The 20259-nt window shown below is 36.2% G+C and overlaps 2 protein-coding genes and 1 long non-coding RNA gene across 5 annotated transcripts; all 3 read left to right on the plus strand.

Annotated features, from left to right (window-relative positions):
• Positions 1–889: 889 nt before the first annotated feature.
• Positions 890–15548, plus strand: LOC146960493 (interferon-induced protein 44-like). Of its 3 annotated transcripts, none has more exons than XM_085772333.1 (7): positions 12307–12438; positions 13451–13546; positions 13655–13850; positions 14036–14182; positions 14275–14452; positions 14554–14654; positions 14780–15503. In XM_085772333.1, exons 2-7 carry the CDS (start codon positions 13479–13481, stop codon positions 14945–14947), a joined length of 858 nt encoding a protein of 285 aa, XP_085628459.1. In that variant the 5' UTR covers positions 12307–12438; positions 13451–13478; the 3' UTR covers positions 14948–15503. The 3 variants fall into 3 exon arrangements, with proteins under 3 accessions (XP_085628460.1, XP_085628459.1, XP_085628458.1); XM_085772332.1 differs by having other exon boundaries at positions 12311–12438; positions 13477–13546; XM_085772334.1 differs by lacking the exons at positions 12307–12438; positions 13451–13546; positions 13655–13850; ... (1 more) ...; positions 14275–14452; positions 14554–14654 and adding exons at positions 890–1023; positions 1127–1319; positions 1463–1609; positions 1704–1875; positions 1976–2076 and having other exon boundaries at positions 14780–15548.
• Positions 4850–6850, plus strand: LOC146960494 (uncharacterized). Its single transcript, XR_015035435.1, has 3 exons — positions 4850–4979; positions 5321–5354; positions 6809–6850. It is a non-coding gene; the product is annotated as an uncharacterized LOC146960494 (long non-coding RNA).
• On the plus strand, positions 7139–9162 carry LOC146960495 (interferon-induced protein 44-like). Its single transcript, XM_085772323.1, has 5 exons — positions 7139–7323; positions 7680–7820; positions 8191–8365; positions 8570–8670; positions 8998–9162. Exons 1-5 carry the CDS (start codon positions 7270–7272, stop codon positions 9160–9162), a joined length of 636 nt encoding a protein of 211 aa, XP_085628449.1. The 5' UTR covers positions 7139–7269.
• Positions 15549–20259: the final 4711 nt, after the last annotated feature.

Here is a 20259-nt window from a genome sequence, read left to right on the forward strand (position 1 = left end):
ATCACCTAAAAATGAACTTGTTTTTAGATAATTTCCATTTCTTTCAAACAAATTGTCAATTGAAATAGGTAGAAACGGTTAGGGTTAGGGTTAGGGTTAGGGTTAGGGGGTTCAGTTTTTTGTGCTTGTAATAAGAAAGAAAAACTTGCTCCATTATCAGATTTTTCTACTTATTTCAAGTGAATACTCTGCTTGAAAGAAGTAAAAGGTGTCTAAAAACAAGCTACTTTTGAGTTGAGTCTTATTTCAAGTAGAATGAGCTTTGTTTTGACTATATATTACATTTTGACTAGAAATAAGACAAATATTCTTGGTAAGATTTTTTGCAGTGTTGTTGTTGTTGTTGCTGTTGGTTGGATTGTAAAGGGAAGGCCATTAAGGATTTCTGAAGAGAATAAAAAACTTAAAACCACAACCAGTTTAAATTTTAACCGGCGCTACAGTAGCCCCTGTGTGTTTGTCTCAGGTCCAGTAGGTTGACAACAACACACTCTCTCAGGTTCATGGTTATTTATTCTGATAAGACAGAAAAGTAACAGTTGGTGGTTACAATGAAGACGGACTCTCCTCCGGAAGCTCCTGCCCCACACACACAGCTGACGAATGGAAAACAAGGCCGCACAGTGTGATCGTATAGTGGTTACATGAAAACAAAAATAAAAGTTGTCATTGTCTCAACACACTAAACGTATGTTGGATGGTTTTATGGTGTCCAGGTTCAGGATCAAATTTATTGGCTTGTTCATTCACGTAAAAAATCATTCAAGAACAGTAACCAGTAAAACAACAACTAACTACAACATCAATTTCATAAATCAGTGAAGTTCTCATTTCTGAAGTTCAGATTTCTCTTCTTTTGTTTGCCTTTGCCTCAAATTGAATCTTAAACATTTGTTTTGGTCATTTTGGTCTGATTTCTTGAAACAGCTCTAAGTAAGCATTTCACTTTAAAGCAATGGCAGGATTGTCTGTGAACGAGGATGACCCCCTCTTCACTGTACCATGGAGGAAAATAAAGTGGGGGTGAGTGTGTTTTTTGTTTTACTTACTCTTTCAGTCAGATCTCAATTAGCCTCTGATTTCTGGCATGTTATTGTTTAATTGTGATGTCATGTTTCCTGAACAGAGACAAAGAGTCAGCTCTGCAGTATGTCAACGACTACAAACCTCAGAGTGAAGGTCAGCGGCTCAGGATTCTTCTTTACGGGCCGACTGGAGCTGGAAAGTCCAGTTTCATCAACTCAGTCCAAAGTGCGTTGAGAGGCAGAATTAGCACATCAGTTGTGATGCATCGCGTTAGAACCGACACTTCTGACAAGGTAAACATTTAGAGTAGCTAGCTACTAAATCTGTTAATTGAACCATACCTGCCTGTATTTCTGAGTTTCACTGACTTTTGAGTTTCATGTCAAGTCAAATCAAGGCAAACAACTTTATTTACTAACTGAATTCTTGTTCACAGTACTCAACCTATGTGATCCAAAGAGGTAATCCAAAGTCCTTTTACCCCTTTGTCTTCACTGATACCCTGGGCCTGGATCGATATGAAGGTGTCCTAGTGGATGACATCAAACTGGCTCTCAAGGGACATGTGAGGGAGGGTTACATGGTACAAAAACCTTAAATCCAACATTAATGAATTCAATAAAAACAAACTTTCTTGTGTGTCAGTACTTACATGAACTTTTTTTTTTGCTTTACAGTTCAATTCTGAGTCAAAATTGTCTGAGGAGAGTGAGTTTTACGTCAAAAATCCAACTGACAATGACAAAGCACATGTTCTGGTTTGTGTTGTTTCTGCTGAAACATGTGGTTCTATGAGATACGAGATTCGGCAGAAAATCCAAGACATCAGATCTGAAGCCAGTCGCCTTGGTGAGAGTAGAAATCAGTAAGGATGTGTCGTCTTTTTTACACAGTAAAATTAATCAAACACTCACCTTGAGGAGTTTTTTTCTGCCTGTTGTCTTGGCAGGGATTCCTCACGTGGCCATTGTCACCAAAGTTGATGAGGCCTGTCCAGAGACCAAGAAGGATTTAACAAACATCTACAGGAGCAAGGACCTGAAGGAGAAGGTATGTTTATATTTGTCATTTTATGAGTTTACTCTTCTCAGATCAAAGCCAGGAAGTAATGTAATAATGTAGACAAGAGATAGACAATGATCTCAAAAGTCTTGTGAATTAATGTTTGTAATGTTCATTTCTTTTTACCTCTGTCTTTTTTATTTCTATGTCAAGCAACAGTTTAATAAACAGATCACATAACTAAACAGCAATGCTTTCTCTATTTGTTTACTGTGATTGATATCCTATTTCATTTGCAAAAAAGAAAAAAAAAAGTTGACCTCTGTCAAATTTGAAAATAAAATAAGAGCCGCATTCATTATCAAGCTCCAGCAGAGGGCAGCATACTGTCAGTGTGGCTTGGATACCAGTGGTGGTTCTGTCTTCTTCCTGACAGGACACTTTTAAAGGAGTCATCACCTGTTTTTTTTACATATCCAGTCCCCCTTGAATTGCTTTGAATCAATTTTTAAAACTTATTAGAAACATTCTTGAAAAAAAAAATCAAAAATAGAGCTTGTTCTGACACTTTTTCATACAGCAACTTTCTCTCGTGAGAGTAAGCGCGAGGTTATCAGTCAGCTCGTCATTATCACTGATTAATCCCTAAACATGTCCCAGTCAGTTAGCTATGTCAAAGCATCCCTGCAAGCACAGTTTGGAATCATCAGTCCAGTTGTGGGTCTGTTTGGTGATGAATTTACCTCTCCTGAGGGCAGAGCGATAAGCTGCCATGAGCTGCACCAGAGCCAGTCTACACATACTCAGGCGTACTTGACTCCGCGGACGTCTGTGCGCACTCGAGGCAGACTCAATGCAGACTCAATGTGGATGGCGCAAAGCTCAATGGGCCTCATTCACGAACCGTTCTTAAGAACAAATTTGTTCTTAAGTCCTACTTACGAAGTTTTTACGAAGATTGTGGCATTCATGAATGTTTTCTTATCCAGAATTTGTTCTTAACTAAGAACAAAATCTAAGAACAGTCAGGAGTATACTTACGCACTTTTAGGTGCTGAGACTTCTGCAAAAATAACAGATTATAGCGTTTTCTTTTGTTCTGCAGTTGTATGACATTATATGATTTGAATAAGAATTATTTTCTTATCTTTTATGATGTTTTTAATAATCATATATTAATAATAATAATTGACAAATCATTGCAGTCTCTTAAAAAACTTAATTCATATCATATCTTTTTTTTTGGGGGGGGGGGGCATACAGCTGCCGATATGATTTTTTTTTTTTTCCTAATTGCGGGCTGCAACAGTTACTTACTGTAAGTGTTCACACTACACAAAACTGTTTTTTTTTTCATATGTGATAATATGATGACATTTATGATGGCACATGTGAGAGTGTGGTCTCTCTGATAACAACCGAAGAGCTGCATCCACTGCTGACGCTACTAAATATAGCCTAAATATAAATATAAAAATATAAACTAAATATAAGCCTTTTGTTTGTTTCTTTGTTTCATTCCTGCCGCAGTAGCGCCACTTCACTACTTAAGTTCTTTTTACGTTTGGAGTCTGGTGCTCCCTCCCAGATTTTCATTTGAGCATTTCAACTTTCTTTCTCACTTCACCTTCTCTGCTCAGTGCCTGTGGGTGCTGTTTGCACACGGCCCTGCAGTCTCATGCCCTTTTACGGGCATTGATGGGGCGGTTACCTATGCTAATCCTATGTTAATTAGACTCACCTGGCACACGCCCTCAACTTAGGAGGAGATGGCATAAGAACACAGCTGCGAACAATTCTGAGGCTTACGAACACGTTGATGAATCTGACGTAGGGTTTTCTTAAGGAACTTCTTAAGAACAACTTAAGAAAGAATCTAAGAAGGTTCTTAAGAAGATATTGGTGAATGAGGCCCAATGTTTACGACCACGCGGACTCCACGTAAGCGTACTCGGTGTCACACAACAGACTGCTCGGCGGGAAATCTTCTCATCGATCTGTTTTAAATGTGACACCGTACGCTCGACTATGAAACCTCAAACGTCCGCGCGCACAGTACGCCCGGCTCTGTGGGGGCCTTTACCACTCTCTATTTAGCCCCACTGTATCAAACTTGGTTGCAGTTCCACCAAAATTCCACAAGTAAAGGAGTGATCGCGGGCGAATGAATGGGGTCCTATGGAGCTAAATTTGTCCCTTTCACCTGGTAATCATCGAAAAATCACAAATACTGTTGTATTTTCTTTAAGTTCAATATGGATTATAGGTTAGAAGTGAAATTGTCGAGAAGTTTTGTCCTTTCGATTTTCCACAGGTGGGGCTGTTGTTGGCCATAACACGCTGGCATTCTGCTAATGAATGCTGATTGGTCAGTGACGGATTTGCGACTATTTACGACCAGAGATCCCACCTGATGACATCTGAAGACAAAATAGCTGTAAAACAGGCAAAAAGCTGTTTTATTTCCTGCTGTAACGCTGTTATTATGCACTTTATTAACTTTTAATATTTTTTCAAGCGAGAAAGTAACTGTTTAGAGTATATGTTTTGCTTAATGATTGATAAAATTATTTTTTTTGCATTTGATGGCTGCTGGAAGATTTTAAAGAACAAAGATTATCAAACATGTGTGCTGTAATTTTGTTTCTGATGAAGCTTGAAGTTGCAAGCAAAAGAAAAGAACTGCGCACATCCGCTTGTACATGCAAGCATGCCAACATGTTTTTTTGCGGTTGCACATCTTGCAACTTTATTTCCTGTAGCTGACAGTATTTACCACATTTTCAATTAGAAGAGAAAGTAAAACGGTGGTGGGGTTTATTTAGGCATAAATGTTTACAGAATAGACAAAACTGGAGTGGGAAGAATCCGTATGACATTTAAAACATTATTTTCTCTACTGCTTACTGTTTACGCTTTAAGGATCAGTCTGCTGGCAGTACCCACAAAAGGTAGGATGACTCTACCATGACTAAGAAAATATGACCCTTGTAATATTTTTAGCAAACATACAAAATCAAGTTTTCAGAAATATTTATATACTGTTAGATTCCAGTTTAGTAAACTGAATAATACAAATGCAACTGTAAATTACTTAAGTACTGTTCACATGTGTCTTTCACTATCAACATGGATTCAAGTAAATTTGTTTTTCTTCACTTCAGGGTAGATTCTCTGTTTATCATTATCAAAAATAATATTTATCCCAAGGGCTGCTTGTTGCCAGTCACAGATCTAGTCTATTCATTGAATGTCAGCATTATTTCTGTAACATTAACTTTCTACCCATCAGTTCTAGAGAAACCGTGGAGGGAAATCAAGTAGAGGTGAGTGTGTCCGTATTCAGTAATAAAACAGCCCTAGAAGCTAAATCTGGTACAACCATCTCTTCATTGTTCTACAAATGATTAATGGTATTGTACACTGTCCTGTAATAATAAACTAGTAATAAAAAAAATATATGGACGTGGCTATTCTCGGCCTGCAGAGCCAAGAGAGCTCTGCAGTTAAAAGGCCCATGGTCTATTGCACCATGAGGCCAAGTAGAACACACCCTCAAGAGATCAAGTTTGTCGACCACAAACTTTTCTTTTTCTTCTTTTTTTTTGTAGTATATTTTTGGGGAATTTTTTGCCTTTAATTGATTGGTTTATCGAGAGAGACGGGAAACAGGCAGGCAGAGAGAGGGGAAATGACACACAGCATGACGGAAACAGAACTCACTCCCTCTCCTTCAGCCGCTTGCTAGTTAAAGCCCTGACAAGACAATTACCGAATGTATCAGTCTTCCTATCTGTCTTCTATCTGTTTCTAACAATAACTAGTGAGTACAAAAGTACTATTGAAGTCTCAATGGTCCAATAAATCAGAACAAAAAATGCTCATCAAAGTGCATAAAAATATTGGGGGGAAAAAGTGGAGATGAAGTTCAGTTGAGTTTATCACAAGAAAATGGACATAAACCCAGCCTGTTCTAGACCAGACTGTGTTGGTCTCTGTATCTCCATTTTATAGTTTACAGAAAGCACTACCTCTTATTCAAATTTCTTCCCCTGTTTCTCTTAAATCTAATATGATTTTCTTAAAAAAAACAAAACAAGGGTATAATCTTTGTTCTATAAAGTCCCTTCCCCTATTAGGCCTTCTTTCAATATTAATTGTGTCATGTTTCTTCTCCTCGTGCAGTGTTACTGCATACTAAGTTTATCTCATTTGTGTTGATTCCATTATTTCTTAGTCAAGTAGCCTACAAGTTGTATGTTTTTTATTATAGTTTAGATGTCAGTTTATTTCATGATATAAATTAAACAATGTTCTATGTGAGTGCACACTAATTTTTATTGCTTTGTTATTTTATGATCTTGCACTGCTGCTACTATATATTTGCTACATTGTAGTCAGAGCAGGTCAGGTGCCTATTGGTTTCAGCCAGTGTTAGATACTTTCCACTGTCTTGCATTTTCAAGTTACATTTGTAGCCACTGTGGTTTCTTCTCGTACACACATGTACCTCCCTTCTTGCGCTCTCTACTTTCTCAGAGCTCAGTGCTTTCCCTTTTTTTTTTTTTTACCCAACAAGATATTAACTATAAGAATTAAACTATTTTATGTATCATGTATGTTAAACCATATGCATTTTTCAACTATTCCAATTAGTGCTGTCATTTATGTTTTTCAATTCGTTCTTTAATACATGACATAAAATTAGATATGTTTTCTGGGAGAAGCACAATAACAAAAATTCCATTCACCCTGAGTTTTACCCTGTTTCATTCTCCAGCCATGGGAGGTAACAGCACCAAATTGGCCAAAGAACAACGTAAGACTGTTTAAGAAAAGCACCGTATTTCCTATTCAGATGGCTATGTTCATTATTTTTGTCTTAAATGAATATGTGTAATGCATTTTTCAGCTACCGGTACTCTCAGTGAGCCATGGAGGAAAATGGAGTGGACGTAAGTGTATCTGTATTGTCAGTTGCGACTGTTTCATCACAATCTTTCACAGAGCAAGCTGTTTCTGATTACAATCATCAAAAAGAATAATTCTCTGTAAAACTACATATTAGTCTGTAATGAAATGTTTCCTTTTATTGACAGAAACAACGACTCTAATCTGAGGATCCTGAAGAGCTACAAACCTCAGACTGAATGTCAGCAGATCAGGATTCTTCTTCATGGGCCATGTGGAGCTGGGAAGTCCAGTTTCATCAACTCTGTCCAAAGTACATTACTTGGAAGAATGTACATCCAGGCTTTGGCAGCTAATGCATTTGATGGCCAATTCACCAAAAAGGTATAAAGAACTTTTTTTTAAAAGCCTGAGGTGTTTAAAGCCTAAGGTGTTTTCCTGTTTTTAACTATTTTACCTTGTTGTTAAAGTGGGAGGGAGAGAAAAGAAATGGGCACTTAAGTTCCCAAACAGCTGAAAACAGAGTGGTTCAGTAGACTGCCTGTGAAGAGGTGTAGTCTTAACCCCTGGGTCGAGTATTGCACCAGGTTTATACCAAGTTTGTTTGAAAAATAATCTAAATCTAGCAACAGTGCACCAAGTTGTCAACACTGCAGGCTGTTAACACTCCCTAATTGAACTTGTCTGCAGCTTTGCTCAGTAGTGATTAAACCTGTATATTTCTCCATTGTATTTTATAGTACACAACCTACAAGATCGAAAAAGAAAACCCCAGCACCTTTTACCCTTTTGTCTTCAATGACATCATGGGCCTGAAAGGAGGTGTCAAGGTGGAAGATGTCGAACTGGCTCTAAAGGGACACATAAAGGATGGTTACCTGGTACATACACACACACACACACACACACACTCTTGTACAGCAGTTGTTGTGAGGACACTCATTGACATAATGTATTCCCTAGCCCCTTACCCTATATAACCATCCAAAACAAATGCCTAACCTTAACCATCACTCTTAACCTAACTTAAATCTAATTATAATAACCTAGTTATTATGAAGTCTTAACCCTCAAACAGCCCTTAGAAGGGGTCTGAGAAAGTGAGGATCGGCCAAAATGTCCTCACTTTCCCAAAATGTCCTCACTCTGATGGTTTAAAACTCACAACTGGTCCTCACATGTATAGCTGTACAGGAGCACACACACACACACACACACACAAATCTAACTGTATTCAATTTTTGTTTTCAGTTCAATCCTCTATCCAAGATATCAGAAGATGATCCATTCTACAACAAGTCCCCTGATTTCAACGACAAAGTCCATGTTCTGGTTCTTGTCATTGCTGCTGACAAGGCGTCTCTCTTATCAATGGATGACATGGTGAAAAAAATTAAGGAAATCAGAGAAAAAGCCAGCGCCCTGGGTGAGAACAGAAATGTTAATTGTGTTCATTCTTCTCTGTAGTGTTTTCTAGATCACCTTCTGCTTCAGTAACATATTTTAATGTTGCAAACAGTAACATATTTTAATGTTGTATCCCTTACTCTCTGTAGTTTGTTCTTTTCTCCATTGACAAAGAAAAGCAGCTGTAGTCTGTTTGTAGTTGATTTTCCTGTTGTTCTTACAGAGATCCCTCAACTTGCTATTATCACCAAAATTGACCAAGCCTGTCCTGAAGTCCAAAAAGACTTAAAGAATATCTACAAACTCGAGAACGTAAAGAAAACGGTGGGTTTAATTATTATTATTTTATTTTATTTTTTTGTTAATCTTGATTAAGATAATTCCCCGTAGGTACAAAGTAAATCAGTCCAATAAATTGATTTTTAATAATTCTTTCCGACCAGAAGAATGTATTTACTATATTGTATGCAACAGGTCACCGTGACTCATTGTTAGGTTTTGTTGTTATATTAAGCATCAATGTTATTGAGGAAGTGCACAGTGCAACCTAAACCTTAGCAAGCCATGACCTTAATTGTATTAACCACTGTAATGATCAATGAAAACCAGTGAATGTGGTCCTGAACATTTTGCATTTTGTTTTCTTTTTAGATGGACGAGCTCAGTGTTGAGACTGGGATTCCAATGAACTGCATCTTCCCTCTGAAGAACTATCATGAAGAAATCGATCTTGATAACGACACTGACACACTGATCCTGAGATCACTGAGACAAATCATCAGTGTTGGAGAAGACCACATCAAATTCATGGGTTAGGGTTAGGGTTATCCATGATGAATATGCTTGAAGACAACATATAAACAGAGTGTATTCATGATGTCTGAAAATTAATCTGCTATGCTGATCAGCATGATTCTTGGCACAATATCTTTATTTGCTTAACTGATTATTTGTTCTGCTAAAAACTTATACCGGTAGTTACATTACAAACTTGCATCTTATCTTATTCTGAGTTCTGCCAAATTCCAATGACAGAAAAACTAAATTTCTTCATGTACACTTACATCACTTGAACTTCTGTTCTGCTTTTATTTTATCAATCAATACCATATAAAAAATGTTTTAAAAACTGTAATATTGTCTTGTATAGTGCACTGTGTAGTTCAAGGGGAGTAGTTGCTTTTCCCACTCTATATACTGTATAGTCACTCAATATGCGGCGACTGCATCTGTAGTAGGAGGTGGTGTGTTCTTTTCTTGACACACTTGTTAGTGAGCTGTAGCTGCTACCTCTGTCTGAGATGTTGAAACAAGTCAGTTATGCTGCTGGTTTTAGTATCAGCAGCCTTTGAATAAACTTTGGGAGCCAAAAGGAAGCAATCTTTAAATCTAAATAAAACACAAATGAATGAATGAAACTGATTCATTAACCAGCCCTACTGTATATAATCCTTTTTTCCATCTGTCTTGACTGCTCTGTCCAAAATAAAAACAGAAATGCCCCCAAAAAACCTGCAACAGTGTCACTGTTATTGCCATAGATATCTATATAAAGCAGCATCTATTTAACACCATTTTTCTCTACCACCATCTTTTTTGTGCCTCTTTTGGATCACAATGTATTCCGTAAATAGCACTAATGGGACCAGAAACAATGTTAGATATGTTGAATACTACCCAGCAGGTAAGTCAGGTGAACTGTTCAAGAGCATCGTGATCTACACATAGACACTCTGCCAGACAGACGGTCCTATAGCATTTATATATACTATATAGATGAAAAATCACGTTTCACTTGTTTTATACAAATGAGTCCAATGTGTTAAAATAATCTTTTAAAAGTTATTTTTTGTAAACTTGGTCTGAGATAAGTGTTGTGTTTTCTTATGGTTCAAATTCAAGTCCCTGCAACCTCTCCAGGTTTAAGGTTACAGCGCCTCCCACAGACTGGAACGTATGATTACAACTAAAGGACGCATTAAAGTATTGCAGAGAAGTACATTCATCAATTTAACCTCCACAGTTGTCACAATACCAATGATTATAGGCTTGAATAACGTAGAGGCAGATGCAAAGGAACATTCGAAACTTACCGTCATTATTTGTGTTATGTTTTAGGTATTAAAATTCTTTAGCTGCAGCTCGAACCAGGTCATAAACTGATCCACCTACAGAAAAGAAGAAAAAATGTAAAATTTAGATTTTGACAAATACCTATATAAATATAATCTTACTAGTTAACAAAATACTCATCTAAATCAATCCACACATAACCTGTATCACATTGTGGGGGGAAAATGTAAACATGTTGTGAGTGCTAACCTCAGTTCTCCATGCATTCATTCACAAATTAATGAACCAACGACCGAAAGATTAAAGAAATAGATTTTACACTAAGGCTTTACCATTTCACACAGGACATTTTAGCACAATTTTACATTTATTATTTCAGAACATCTATGGGTCCAGCTTCTATCCCTGCCAGTTAGTGCATCGACTGATCAATGTCTTTCCTGGCTAATGATATAAATTTACTACTTAGTCATCCATCCACTCATTAGCTATCTTACTTGTATCTGCCATATAACTACACCCAATCAATAAAGCTGTCTCTTTTGTTGCTTTTATCTTCTGTTTACTTGATAAGCTTGCTGAAATATGTTGTAGAAATAAAACAACATACTTACGTGTTAGCTGGATCATCTCTCTCCAGCTTTAGGCTAGTCTTAGAAAAAAATAGCCCAGGTAAATGAGTACAAAACTTTGGGTCATCTTCCCTCCATGGCCACAGGTTGAAAATGTGGAGTTAACAAAATTTTGTGTTTAATATTGAGCGCATTGTTAAACTGACAACTTCTCCCGCCTTGCGTTTTTCTAAGTGTTTAGCAGTTTGCGCTCGTGTCAATGTCCGTTTCTGGCAGTTAAAAGTAGCATTAGCAACATGGCTAATAGTGTTAGCCATGAGTCACAATTTGAACGACAAACCCCGATATCAGTGCTGCTATAAATAGTAAAACACCAGGCTGAATTAATAATTGGGCAGGTTTTTGTCAGGCTACTTACTCATTTAGTAGAAAGCAGCTGCTCGCCCCTCCGTTAGTTTTCCTCTCCAAACTTAAACATCAGATCAAACACGGGGAGTAGCCACATGGAAAAATCCTGCTGAATCCAGTTTTTACCGGCCTCGTCATTCTCCTCTCTGGTCCTGTTAGTTATGAGCAGGTTCGTCTGGGGCTGAATTTCTGTCTCAGTGCGGCCATCATGTGCGACTTTCCAACTAGTAGCTAGGTACTAAATGCCAAAACTTTGCAGCCAGTAGCCTAGTGAAAAGGAAAAAAAAAAAAAAAAGGACCCATGAATTTTAGCTCTGACGTAACTGAATGTTGTATGAAAGTGGATAATTTTTCTGAGAAAAAAAAAACACAAGCCTATAATATACTACTTTTTTAAGAAATCACCATCACCTTATTTTATTTTTATTTATTTTTTCTCAAAAAATTAGTGATTTATAGATGTTTGCCTTAGTTTTCTATTATGGAATAGATCAGTCTGGCAGTCAGTCCTAAATAGGACACTAGTCTACTACAGTATATTTTGGGGGGACTTTTTTTTTTTTTTTGCCTTTATTGGATAGTATAGTTGAGAGAGACAGGAAATGGGGAGGCAGACAGAGGGGGGAATTAATCCCACATTGGATACATTTCCATCTAACATTATAGAGCAGAGGTGTAATAAGATGCTGCCTTCAGCCTGCATATTTTCAGCCAATTTCCACATTCATTTTTACTATGAATAAATATTGATAAGAGCAGGAAAAAAAACTTAACTGAATTCAACTCATCTGAACAGAAATCATGTTTGGTGTATTTGGTGTGCCTGGACGTCAATTTAGCCTAGTGCATGTTAGTTTTATTTTGACACTCCCTGTTAAACGGGTGTATTTTATTTTGAAACAGGTTCTGGCAAACGGAACAGGAGCTAATTTACGGTAAATTGATGGGTAAACAGTATTCCATGGAATCGCGGATTAAGGAAGTTGTTGGACAAAACTGAGTTAGGCTATTAGTAAACCAGGTTGAACGATGCAACGAGGTAAAGTATTATGGTACAATTATATTTGTTGACATTTTAAGTTAATTTTATGTGAAGTAGGAAATTAAATGCTACGAGCCTTCTAGATTTATGGACTAATGGCTTTTTGTTGCTTTATTTTAGCTCTTACATTGTTGTTGTTGTTGTTGTTGTTGTTGTTGTTGTTGTTGTTGGTTGGATTGTAAAGGCAAGGCCATAAAGGATTTCTGAAGAGAATAAAATACTGCAGACGTAAGAGCTTCATTTAAATTTCAACTGGCGCTACAGTTATGATCTTTGAAACAGATAAATGGAAAACATGTCCAAATGTAACCGCAGTTTGTTTGTCTCGGGTCCAGTAGGTTGAGAACAACACACTCTCTCAGGTTATTTATTCTGATAAGACAGAAAAGTAACAGTTGGTGGTGAAGTCAGACTCAGCTCCTGCCCCACACACACAGCTGACAAATGGAAAACCATGAACCTATTTTTTTTTTACAGAGGAAAGAAAATACATACACACAAACACATTCACACAACATGCAAAGGCTAATTAAAACGTTTTTTGTATAAGAAAAAGCTGACTAAATAAAATTAATTTAAAGAATAAATAAATAAATACATTTTGATTAACTTCACATTTTACTAACATCCATGATAGCCTACACAAAGACACTAGAGGCCATTCTGTTCATAAACGTTAAAGTAGAAACAAGAGTGAGAGGATAACTTGTTTGTACTACTTTATACACTAAGGATCAGTTATAAAACTGTTCATCAGGCTCTCTCTTATTGTCTCAACACACTAAACGTATGTAGGATGGTTTTATGGTGTACAGGTTCATACAGGATCAAATTTATTGGCCTGTTCATTCTTGTAAAACTCATTCGAGAACAGTAGCCTAACCAGTAAAACAACAACTAACAATAAATACATCTGTGAAGTTCAGATTTCTCTTCTTTTGTTTGCCTTTGCCTCAAATTGAATCTTAAACATTTGTTTTGGTCATGTTGGTCTGATTTCTTTAAACAGCTCTAAGTAAGCATTTCACTTTAAAGCAATGGCAGGATTGTCTGTGAACGAGGATGACCCCCTCTTCACTGTGCCATGGAGGAAAATAAAGTGGGGGTGAGTGTGTTTTTTGTTTTACTTACGGTACTCTTTTATTGAGATCTCAATTAGCCTCTGATTTCTGGCATGTTATTGTTTAATTGTGATGTCATGTTTCCTGAACAGAGACAAAGAGTCAGCTCTGCAGTATGTCAACGACTACAAACCTCAGAGTGAAGGTCAGCGGCTCAGGATTCTTCTTTACGGGCCGACTGGAGCTGGGAAGTCCAGTTTCATCAACTCAGTCCAAAGTGCGTTGAGAGGCAGAATTAGCACATCAGTTTTGATGCATCGCGTTAGAAATGACCTTTCTACTGACCAGGTAAACATTTAGACTAGCTATAGCTACTAAATCTGTTAATTGAACTTCTGGATACCTGCCTGAGTTTCCCTGGATTTATTTGTCTATTTGAACTTCATTATCTGTGGTTTCACTGACTTCTGAGTTTCATGTCAAGTCAAATCAAGGCAAACAACTTTATTTACTAACTGAACTCTTCTTCACAGTACTCAACCTATGTGATCCAAAAAGGTTCTCCAAAGTCCTTTTACCCCTTTGTCTTCACTGATACCCTGGGCCTGGATCGATACGGAGGTGTCCAAGTGGATGACATCAAACTGGCTCTCAAGGGACATGTGAGGGAGGGTTACATGGTACAAGAACCTCCAACTCCAACATTAATTCATTCAATAAAAACAAATTGTCATGTGTGTTGGTACTTACATGAACTTTTTTTGCTTTACAGTTCAATCCTGAGTCAAAATTGTCTGAGGAGAGTGAGTTTTACGACAAAAATCCAACTGACAATGACAAAGCAGATGTTCTGGTTTGTGTTGTTTCTGCTGACACATGTGATTCTATGGGATACGGGGATGCGATTCTGCAGAAAATCCAAAACATCAGATCTGAAGCCAGTCGTCTGGGTGAGAGTAGAAATCAGTAAGGATGTGTCGTCTTTTTCACACCAGGTAAGATTTATCAAACACTCACCTTGAGGAGTTTTTTCTGCTTGTTGTCTTGTCAGGGATTCCTCAAGTGGCCATTGTCACCAAAGTTGATGAGGTCTGTCCAGAGACCGAGAAGGATTTAAAAAACATCTACAGGAGTAAGGACCTGAAGGAGAAGGTATGTTTATATTTGTCATTTTAGTTTACTCTTCTCAGATCAAAGCCAGGAGGTGATGTAATGATGTAGACAATGATCTCAAAAGTCTTGTGAACTGATGTTTTTCCATTTCTTTTACAATGTAGATGGAGAAGTTCTCAAAATATGTGGGTTTTCCAATGAACTGCATCTTTCCTGTCAAGAACTACCATGAAGAAATCGATGTTAGTGAAGACACTAATTCTGTGATCCTCAGCGCCTTGAAATGCATCATCAACTACGGAGACGACTTCCTCAACAGGGCAGTTGTGTAGTATTTCTGTTTCTCATCCATCTAGAAAATACTCTGAAAATACTGTCACTGTTTTGTTTATGTTGAAGAATGTGAGAGGATTTGTGGATTTAGATGATCTTTTATGGGTTTATTCTGATAAGTCGCTGGGTTCATTTCTATTGACCTCTGTCTTTTTTATTTCTATATCAAGGGTTCCTACAGGCTTGAGCAGCAGGTTAATAAACAGGTCACATGACTATCCATTTATCATTAAAAACAGCAATGCTTTATCTATTTGTTTGATGTGATTGATATACTGTTGCATTTTCAATTACTTGCAATTTAAAAAAGAAAAAAAAAGCTGACCTCTGTCAAATCTGAAAATAGAAAAAGAGCAGCATATGTTGTCAAGCTCCAGCAGAGGGCAGCATACTGTCATTTTCTGTTGGTGCCTTGGATACTAGTGGTGGTTTAGTCTTTTTTTAAAGGCTAAAACATCTCGTTTGACCCTGAAAAGACCGTAAAGTTCTGAATATTTAATTAAGCAAACACATAGAAGAATAAAAACACTACAAAAGGGGGACTGAAGACAAAATTTGCATCGTGCACAAAGAAAAATAGGTCCTATCACTCACCAAGTTACATTTTTTTCTGCTTCATTACACAAACTGCACATTCAAACAAAGAATAAAACACTTTTTTAAATAGTTCTGGTGTTATTGACTCTTATTTCTCAGATGAGTGAAGTGATTAGAAAAACAATAACCACACAAGTTCTGCAACACATTATGAAAATCCAACCAAAACTGTTTTCACCTGTCCACTACAATAATAAAAAAAATAAGACTGTTAAGAAAACATGCCCATTTACAACACTGATATCACAACAGACATTAATTTATCACAAATAGATGTGACGCATTAAAGCAGAAGTAAGCGATATTTTTGTGTTAATATAAGTCTTAAATAGTTACACTTCCGACAGCAATCACTTACATAGAGTGTTTGGACCGAAACACGGGTCTCTCAGTCACTCTGCTCTGCTCTGAGCCGAAGAGAAAACATTTATCGTATCCTACAGTTTTTATCCAATGAGGAGAGAGAACGGCATGAAGGGCTGTGTGTGCAGCCAAGGGATGCGCCTGAATGTGGTGACGTAGGGACGAGGACCAATAGATCCATGACGAGGGCGGGGGCTGCTAACTCCATCGGCTGACAAGACGTTATGGTGCGTTCAAGGCAACTCGTAACTCGTGTTTTTCTGACCTGTGAAGTGGTACCAGTTCGATCTGGTACAAGTTCACGGGTCGGAAGTTACGAGTGGCCGTTATAGTGACTTTCACAGGTAAAACAGGTCGGAAAAACACGAGTGGGTTGCCTGGAACGCTACAAAGTCGTAAGACGTGACATGAAGCTGTAATTTACGGTTTCAAAAGCCTGCCTGGAACGCAGCATTAGCCAAAACGACCGGATCGCTTACTTCTGCTTTAATGTGGGAAACTCAAAGCAGGGCTTCTAGACAAAAAAGAAAAATGCGCTTCTGTAGCTCAGCGTTGCTGTTTTTGCTGCTTATGGGTCATAGCATTGTCTCAACCCAAAGCCTGAGCACTTGAATGTCTTTGAAATGTACAACAATTTGACTGCATTGTTATCTCTCTGTACTTCTGAATTAAATAACTTAAGAAGAAAGAAATCAAGTTGTATATCATTATTTATATAATTTGCTTAAAAATTATACACCTTCTCTCTGATGTGTGTTTATTTTGCATTTGGTGGCTGTTGGAAAAATTTAAAGAACAAAGATAAACACACACACGATAAATATAAGTATTTGTACTGTAATTATATTTGTGATAGTTTCACTTTCAATTAAAGAATTCTACAAGTTGCAAGGAAAAGACAAACATTGCACATATCTGCTTGAACGTGCTGACATGTTTTTTTGAGGTTGTCCATCTCGATGTGTGAGTACACATTATTACAACCTGAAGAGGAAGCAAAACTGTATGGCACAAGTGTTTAGAGAATCACAAGAACAGACAAAAAACAGAGTCAGCTGAGATTAACCTCAGGGATCTGTGATTGGTCCAAAACTTTTTTTACTCTATATTAATGATATTTGTAATGTTACTGAACTGTTAAAATTTGTCATTTTTGCAGATGATACAAATATGTATTGTTCTGGAAAAAATTTAAAGGAACTTCTGTCCTCTATTGAAAGGGAATTAAAAATTCTTAAAACTTGGTTTGACGTCAATAGATTGTCACTTAACATTAAAAAAACAAAATTTATGGTTTTTGGAAACCGAAAAGAAATTTATGGGAATATTACATTAAAAATATGTGATGCTGAAATTGAAATAGTATCTGATATAAAATTCTTAGGGGTTGTTATTGATCATAAATTAACATGGAAACATCATACTAGATATATAAAAGGAAAGATTGCAAAGTCAATAGCAATCCTGTATAAATCCAGAAATATATTAAATCATAAGGCACTACGTTTAATTTATTGTTCACTTATACTTCCTTATATATCATATTGTGTGGGAGTGTGGGGCTCGACGTATAAGACAACAGTAAATGCTATAGTCCTCCTACAAAAACGAGCCATACGTATTATAAATAAGGTTGGTTACTATGAACATACAAATCCATTGTTTATAAAATCCCATGTTATGAAATTTAATGATTTGGTTTATTATAAAATAATGCAAATAATGTATAAAGCTAAATTAAAGTTACTCCCTGTCTGTGTACAAAGGTTTTTCTCAATACATGAGTCAAAATATAATTTGCGTGATGTTTGTAAATTTGTTGTGCAAAAAGCTAGAAAAGAGACTAAAAGGAGATGTATATCTGTTGTGGGAGTTAAACTATGGAATGATGCTAACCTGGACTTAAGAATGTCCAGTTCATTTTTGGTTTACAAAAAAAGGGTATGCAGGGCAATTTTTGAAGGCTACAAATGTTAATGTTTATTTGTTTTTGTTGTTTTGTTTTTGTTTTTTTCAGATATTTAAAAATGGATTTACCACTGTATATTTAAATACTGGTAACCTTTTCTGGTTTAGTTTTGCTTTTATGTTTGTTTGTTTTCTTGCTTGTTTGTTTGTTTGTTTTTCATATTGTAACAATGTTGGGTAGCTTTATTTTTTTGTTTTGTTTTGTTTGTTTGTTTTTTTTTGTTTTTTTTTCTCTGCTATTTAAAAATGTATCTACTACAATATATTTAAATACTGGTAACCTTATTGGTTCGTTTTTTTTTGTTTGTTTGTTTGTTTGTTTTTTTCCTCTGGTTTAGTTTAGTTTGTTCATTAGCTTGTTTGTTTGTTAGTTGTTGTTTTATGTTTGTGTTTTATGTTTTATATGGTAAAAATGCTGGGTAGCTTAATTTGGTATGTAGGACAGGCATTAATATAAGCATCATGCTTCTGCCTGTGCCTTTTCAGTCACTATTTTGTCGATAATGTTTTGTGTCGATAAGGTTATTGTGTGATGCGACTGAATAAATAATTTCAATCAATTAAACTGTTTTGTCATTGGAAACAAATGAGTTACACTGCCTACAGGTCACGTAAATGAAATAAATGTAAGTGAAACTAAAAATTGGAGTGGGAAGAATTCATATGACATTTAAAACATTATTTCCTCTGCTGCTTACTGTTAACGCTTTTAGGATCAGTCTGTTGGCAGTACCACAAAAGGTAGGATGACTCTGATGTCTCAAAGTACACTTTGTTTGTGATTTTAAGAAAATATGACTGTTGTAATATCGTCATCAAATGTACGAAATCAGGTTTCAGAAATATTTCGGCAAGGCAAGGCAATTTTATTTGTATAGCCCGTTTTTTACAAACAGTTTGTCTCAAAGGGCTTCACATGGCATCGTAACAACATCCTCTGTCCTTAGACCCTCACATCGACTGAGGAAAAACTCCATGGAAAACCCTTTTAACAGGGAAAAACCGGAGAAACCTCAGGGTGAGCAACAGAATAGATAGTGTTAGATTTCACTTTTAGCCGTTTAAACAGTAAATTGAATCATTAATAAAAAATATTTGCTGAAACAATGTTAAACCTCGAGGGTAACTCTCAACATGGATCAAAGTAAAATGTCTTTCTTCAATTCAAGGCAGATTATCTGTTTATCATTATCAATAATAATACCCTGGTGAAAAAAAAGTGTACTTTATTGTATTTCAAGTATATTTGTATTTTGAATAGTATATTGAAAATGTAATTATACAAATTGTACTTTATATAAATATATAAAAATTACACTAACATCACACTTTCACGCTAACACTTTTAACACACTTGAAAATAATTATACTATATTACACTTTATAGAAATATATTAAAATAAAATATACTTAAAGTGAAATTTATGTGTAATTTCTAAAGTGTACTTATTTGAAATTTGTTTTCACACATACTTTTGATATATTTTAAAATGTATGCTAAAATTGTCATTGTAAAATACAATGATAACATATTTTGAAAGTATACATTTTAATATCAACACTGTAATATTAAGTTTGAGTGTATTTTAAGTTACATTTGAGTTTAATTATAAAGTGAAGTTATTTATGCTTGTAGCCTACTTCAGGACATTTTGGAAAGTGGTATTAGCCTATGCACCTAAACCCGTTTATTAAATTTTGTGCTGTGTGTTTGGCAAAAAAAAAAAAAAGATAGGCTACAACCTTACACGCATGAAATCACATGAAACAATACACTTAATTAACACTTAACAATCATCCACAAGAGCGTTGTAGAGTTGTTGGATTGTGTGTTTGATAGTCTCCGTAGCGGTAGCTGAGCAGCTCATGTCTCTGCCCCGCCGATCTAAAAACAGCTTGTAGGTTACCGTCAATTACAGTAAAAGTAACGAACCCTATCCCTAAGACTAGGGATTAACGGGCAAATCTGCCAAAATGTTGAAATATCCCTTTAAGCACATTGTTTTAATGTTATAATGTCTGTTGTAACCAAGGTTAAAAGTCTGTATTAAAAATTAGTTGATTGCATATTAAAACAGCTGAATTCATATTTAAAAAGTTAATTAATAAATACTAAGTTATGTTAATAATTAAAAACAGATACTTACCTATAAAAAGAAATTTAACAGTGATAAAATATTTTTTTATACGTTTATTTTAAAGAGATTGGCTGGAGATGAGCTGTCAGCCAATCGGGAAGAAGCTCCCGCCCCTTGACCTGCTCGGAACAAGGTTCACTTCCTCCGGAGCCGTTGTCAGGAGAGCGAGCAGCCCCGCATCGAGCACGACACTTAGCTTGTGAAGAGGAGACACTAGTAAAAGTTGATAAAAGTGATTAAAAACT

Source organism: Trachurus japonicus, unplaced genomic scaffold (genome assembly GCF_045865225.1).
Source record: "Trachurus japonicus isolate A0001 unplaced genomic scaffold, Traja_1.0 AP030301.1".
NCBI lineage: Eukaryota > Metazoa > Chordata > Actinopteri > Carangiformes > Carangidae > Trachurus > Trachurus japonicus.

Bases quoted from the DNA above. Each gene is read 5' to 3' on its own strand.
- LOC146960493 (XM_085772332.1), top strand. The intron at 13,547-13,654 runs GTGAGTGTGTTT...TTTCCTGAACAG, and splicing joins TGGAGGAAAATAAAGTGGGG to AGACAAAGAGTCAGCTCTGC. The intron at 14,655-14,779 runs GTATGTTTATAT...TTTACAATGTAG, and splicing joins GTAAGGACCTGAAGGAGAAG to ATGGAGAAGTTCTCAAAATA.
- LOC146960495 (XM_085772323.1), top strand. From the start codon at position 7,270: ATGTACATCCAGGCTTTGGCAGCTAATGCATTTGATGGCCAATTCACC. The intron at 7,821-8,190 runs GTACATACACAC...TTTTGTTTTCAG, and splicing joins ACATAAAGGATGGTTACCTG to TTCAATCCTCTATCCAAGAT. The intron at 8,366-8,569 runs GTGAGAACAGAA...TTGTTCTTACAG, and splicing joins AGAAAAAGCCAGCGCCCTGG to AGATCCCTCAACTTGCTATT.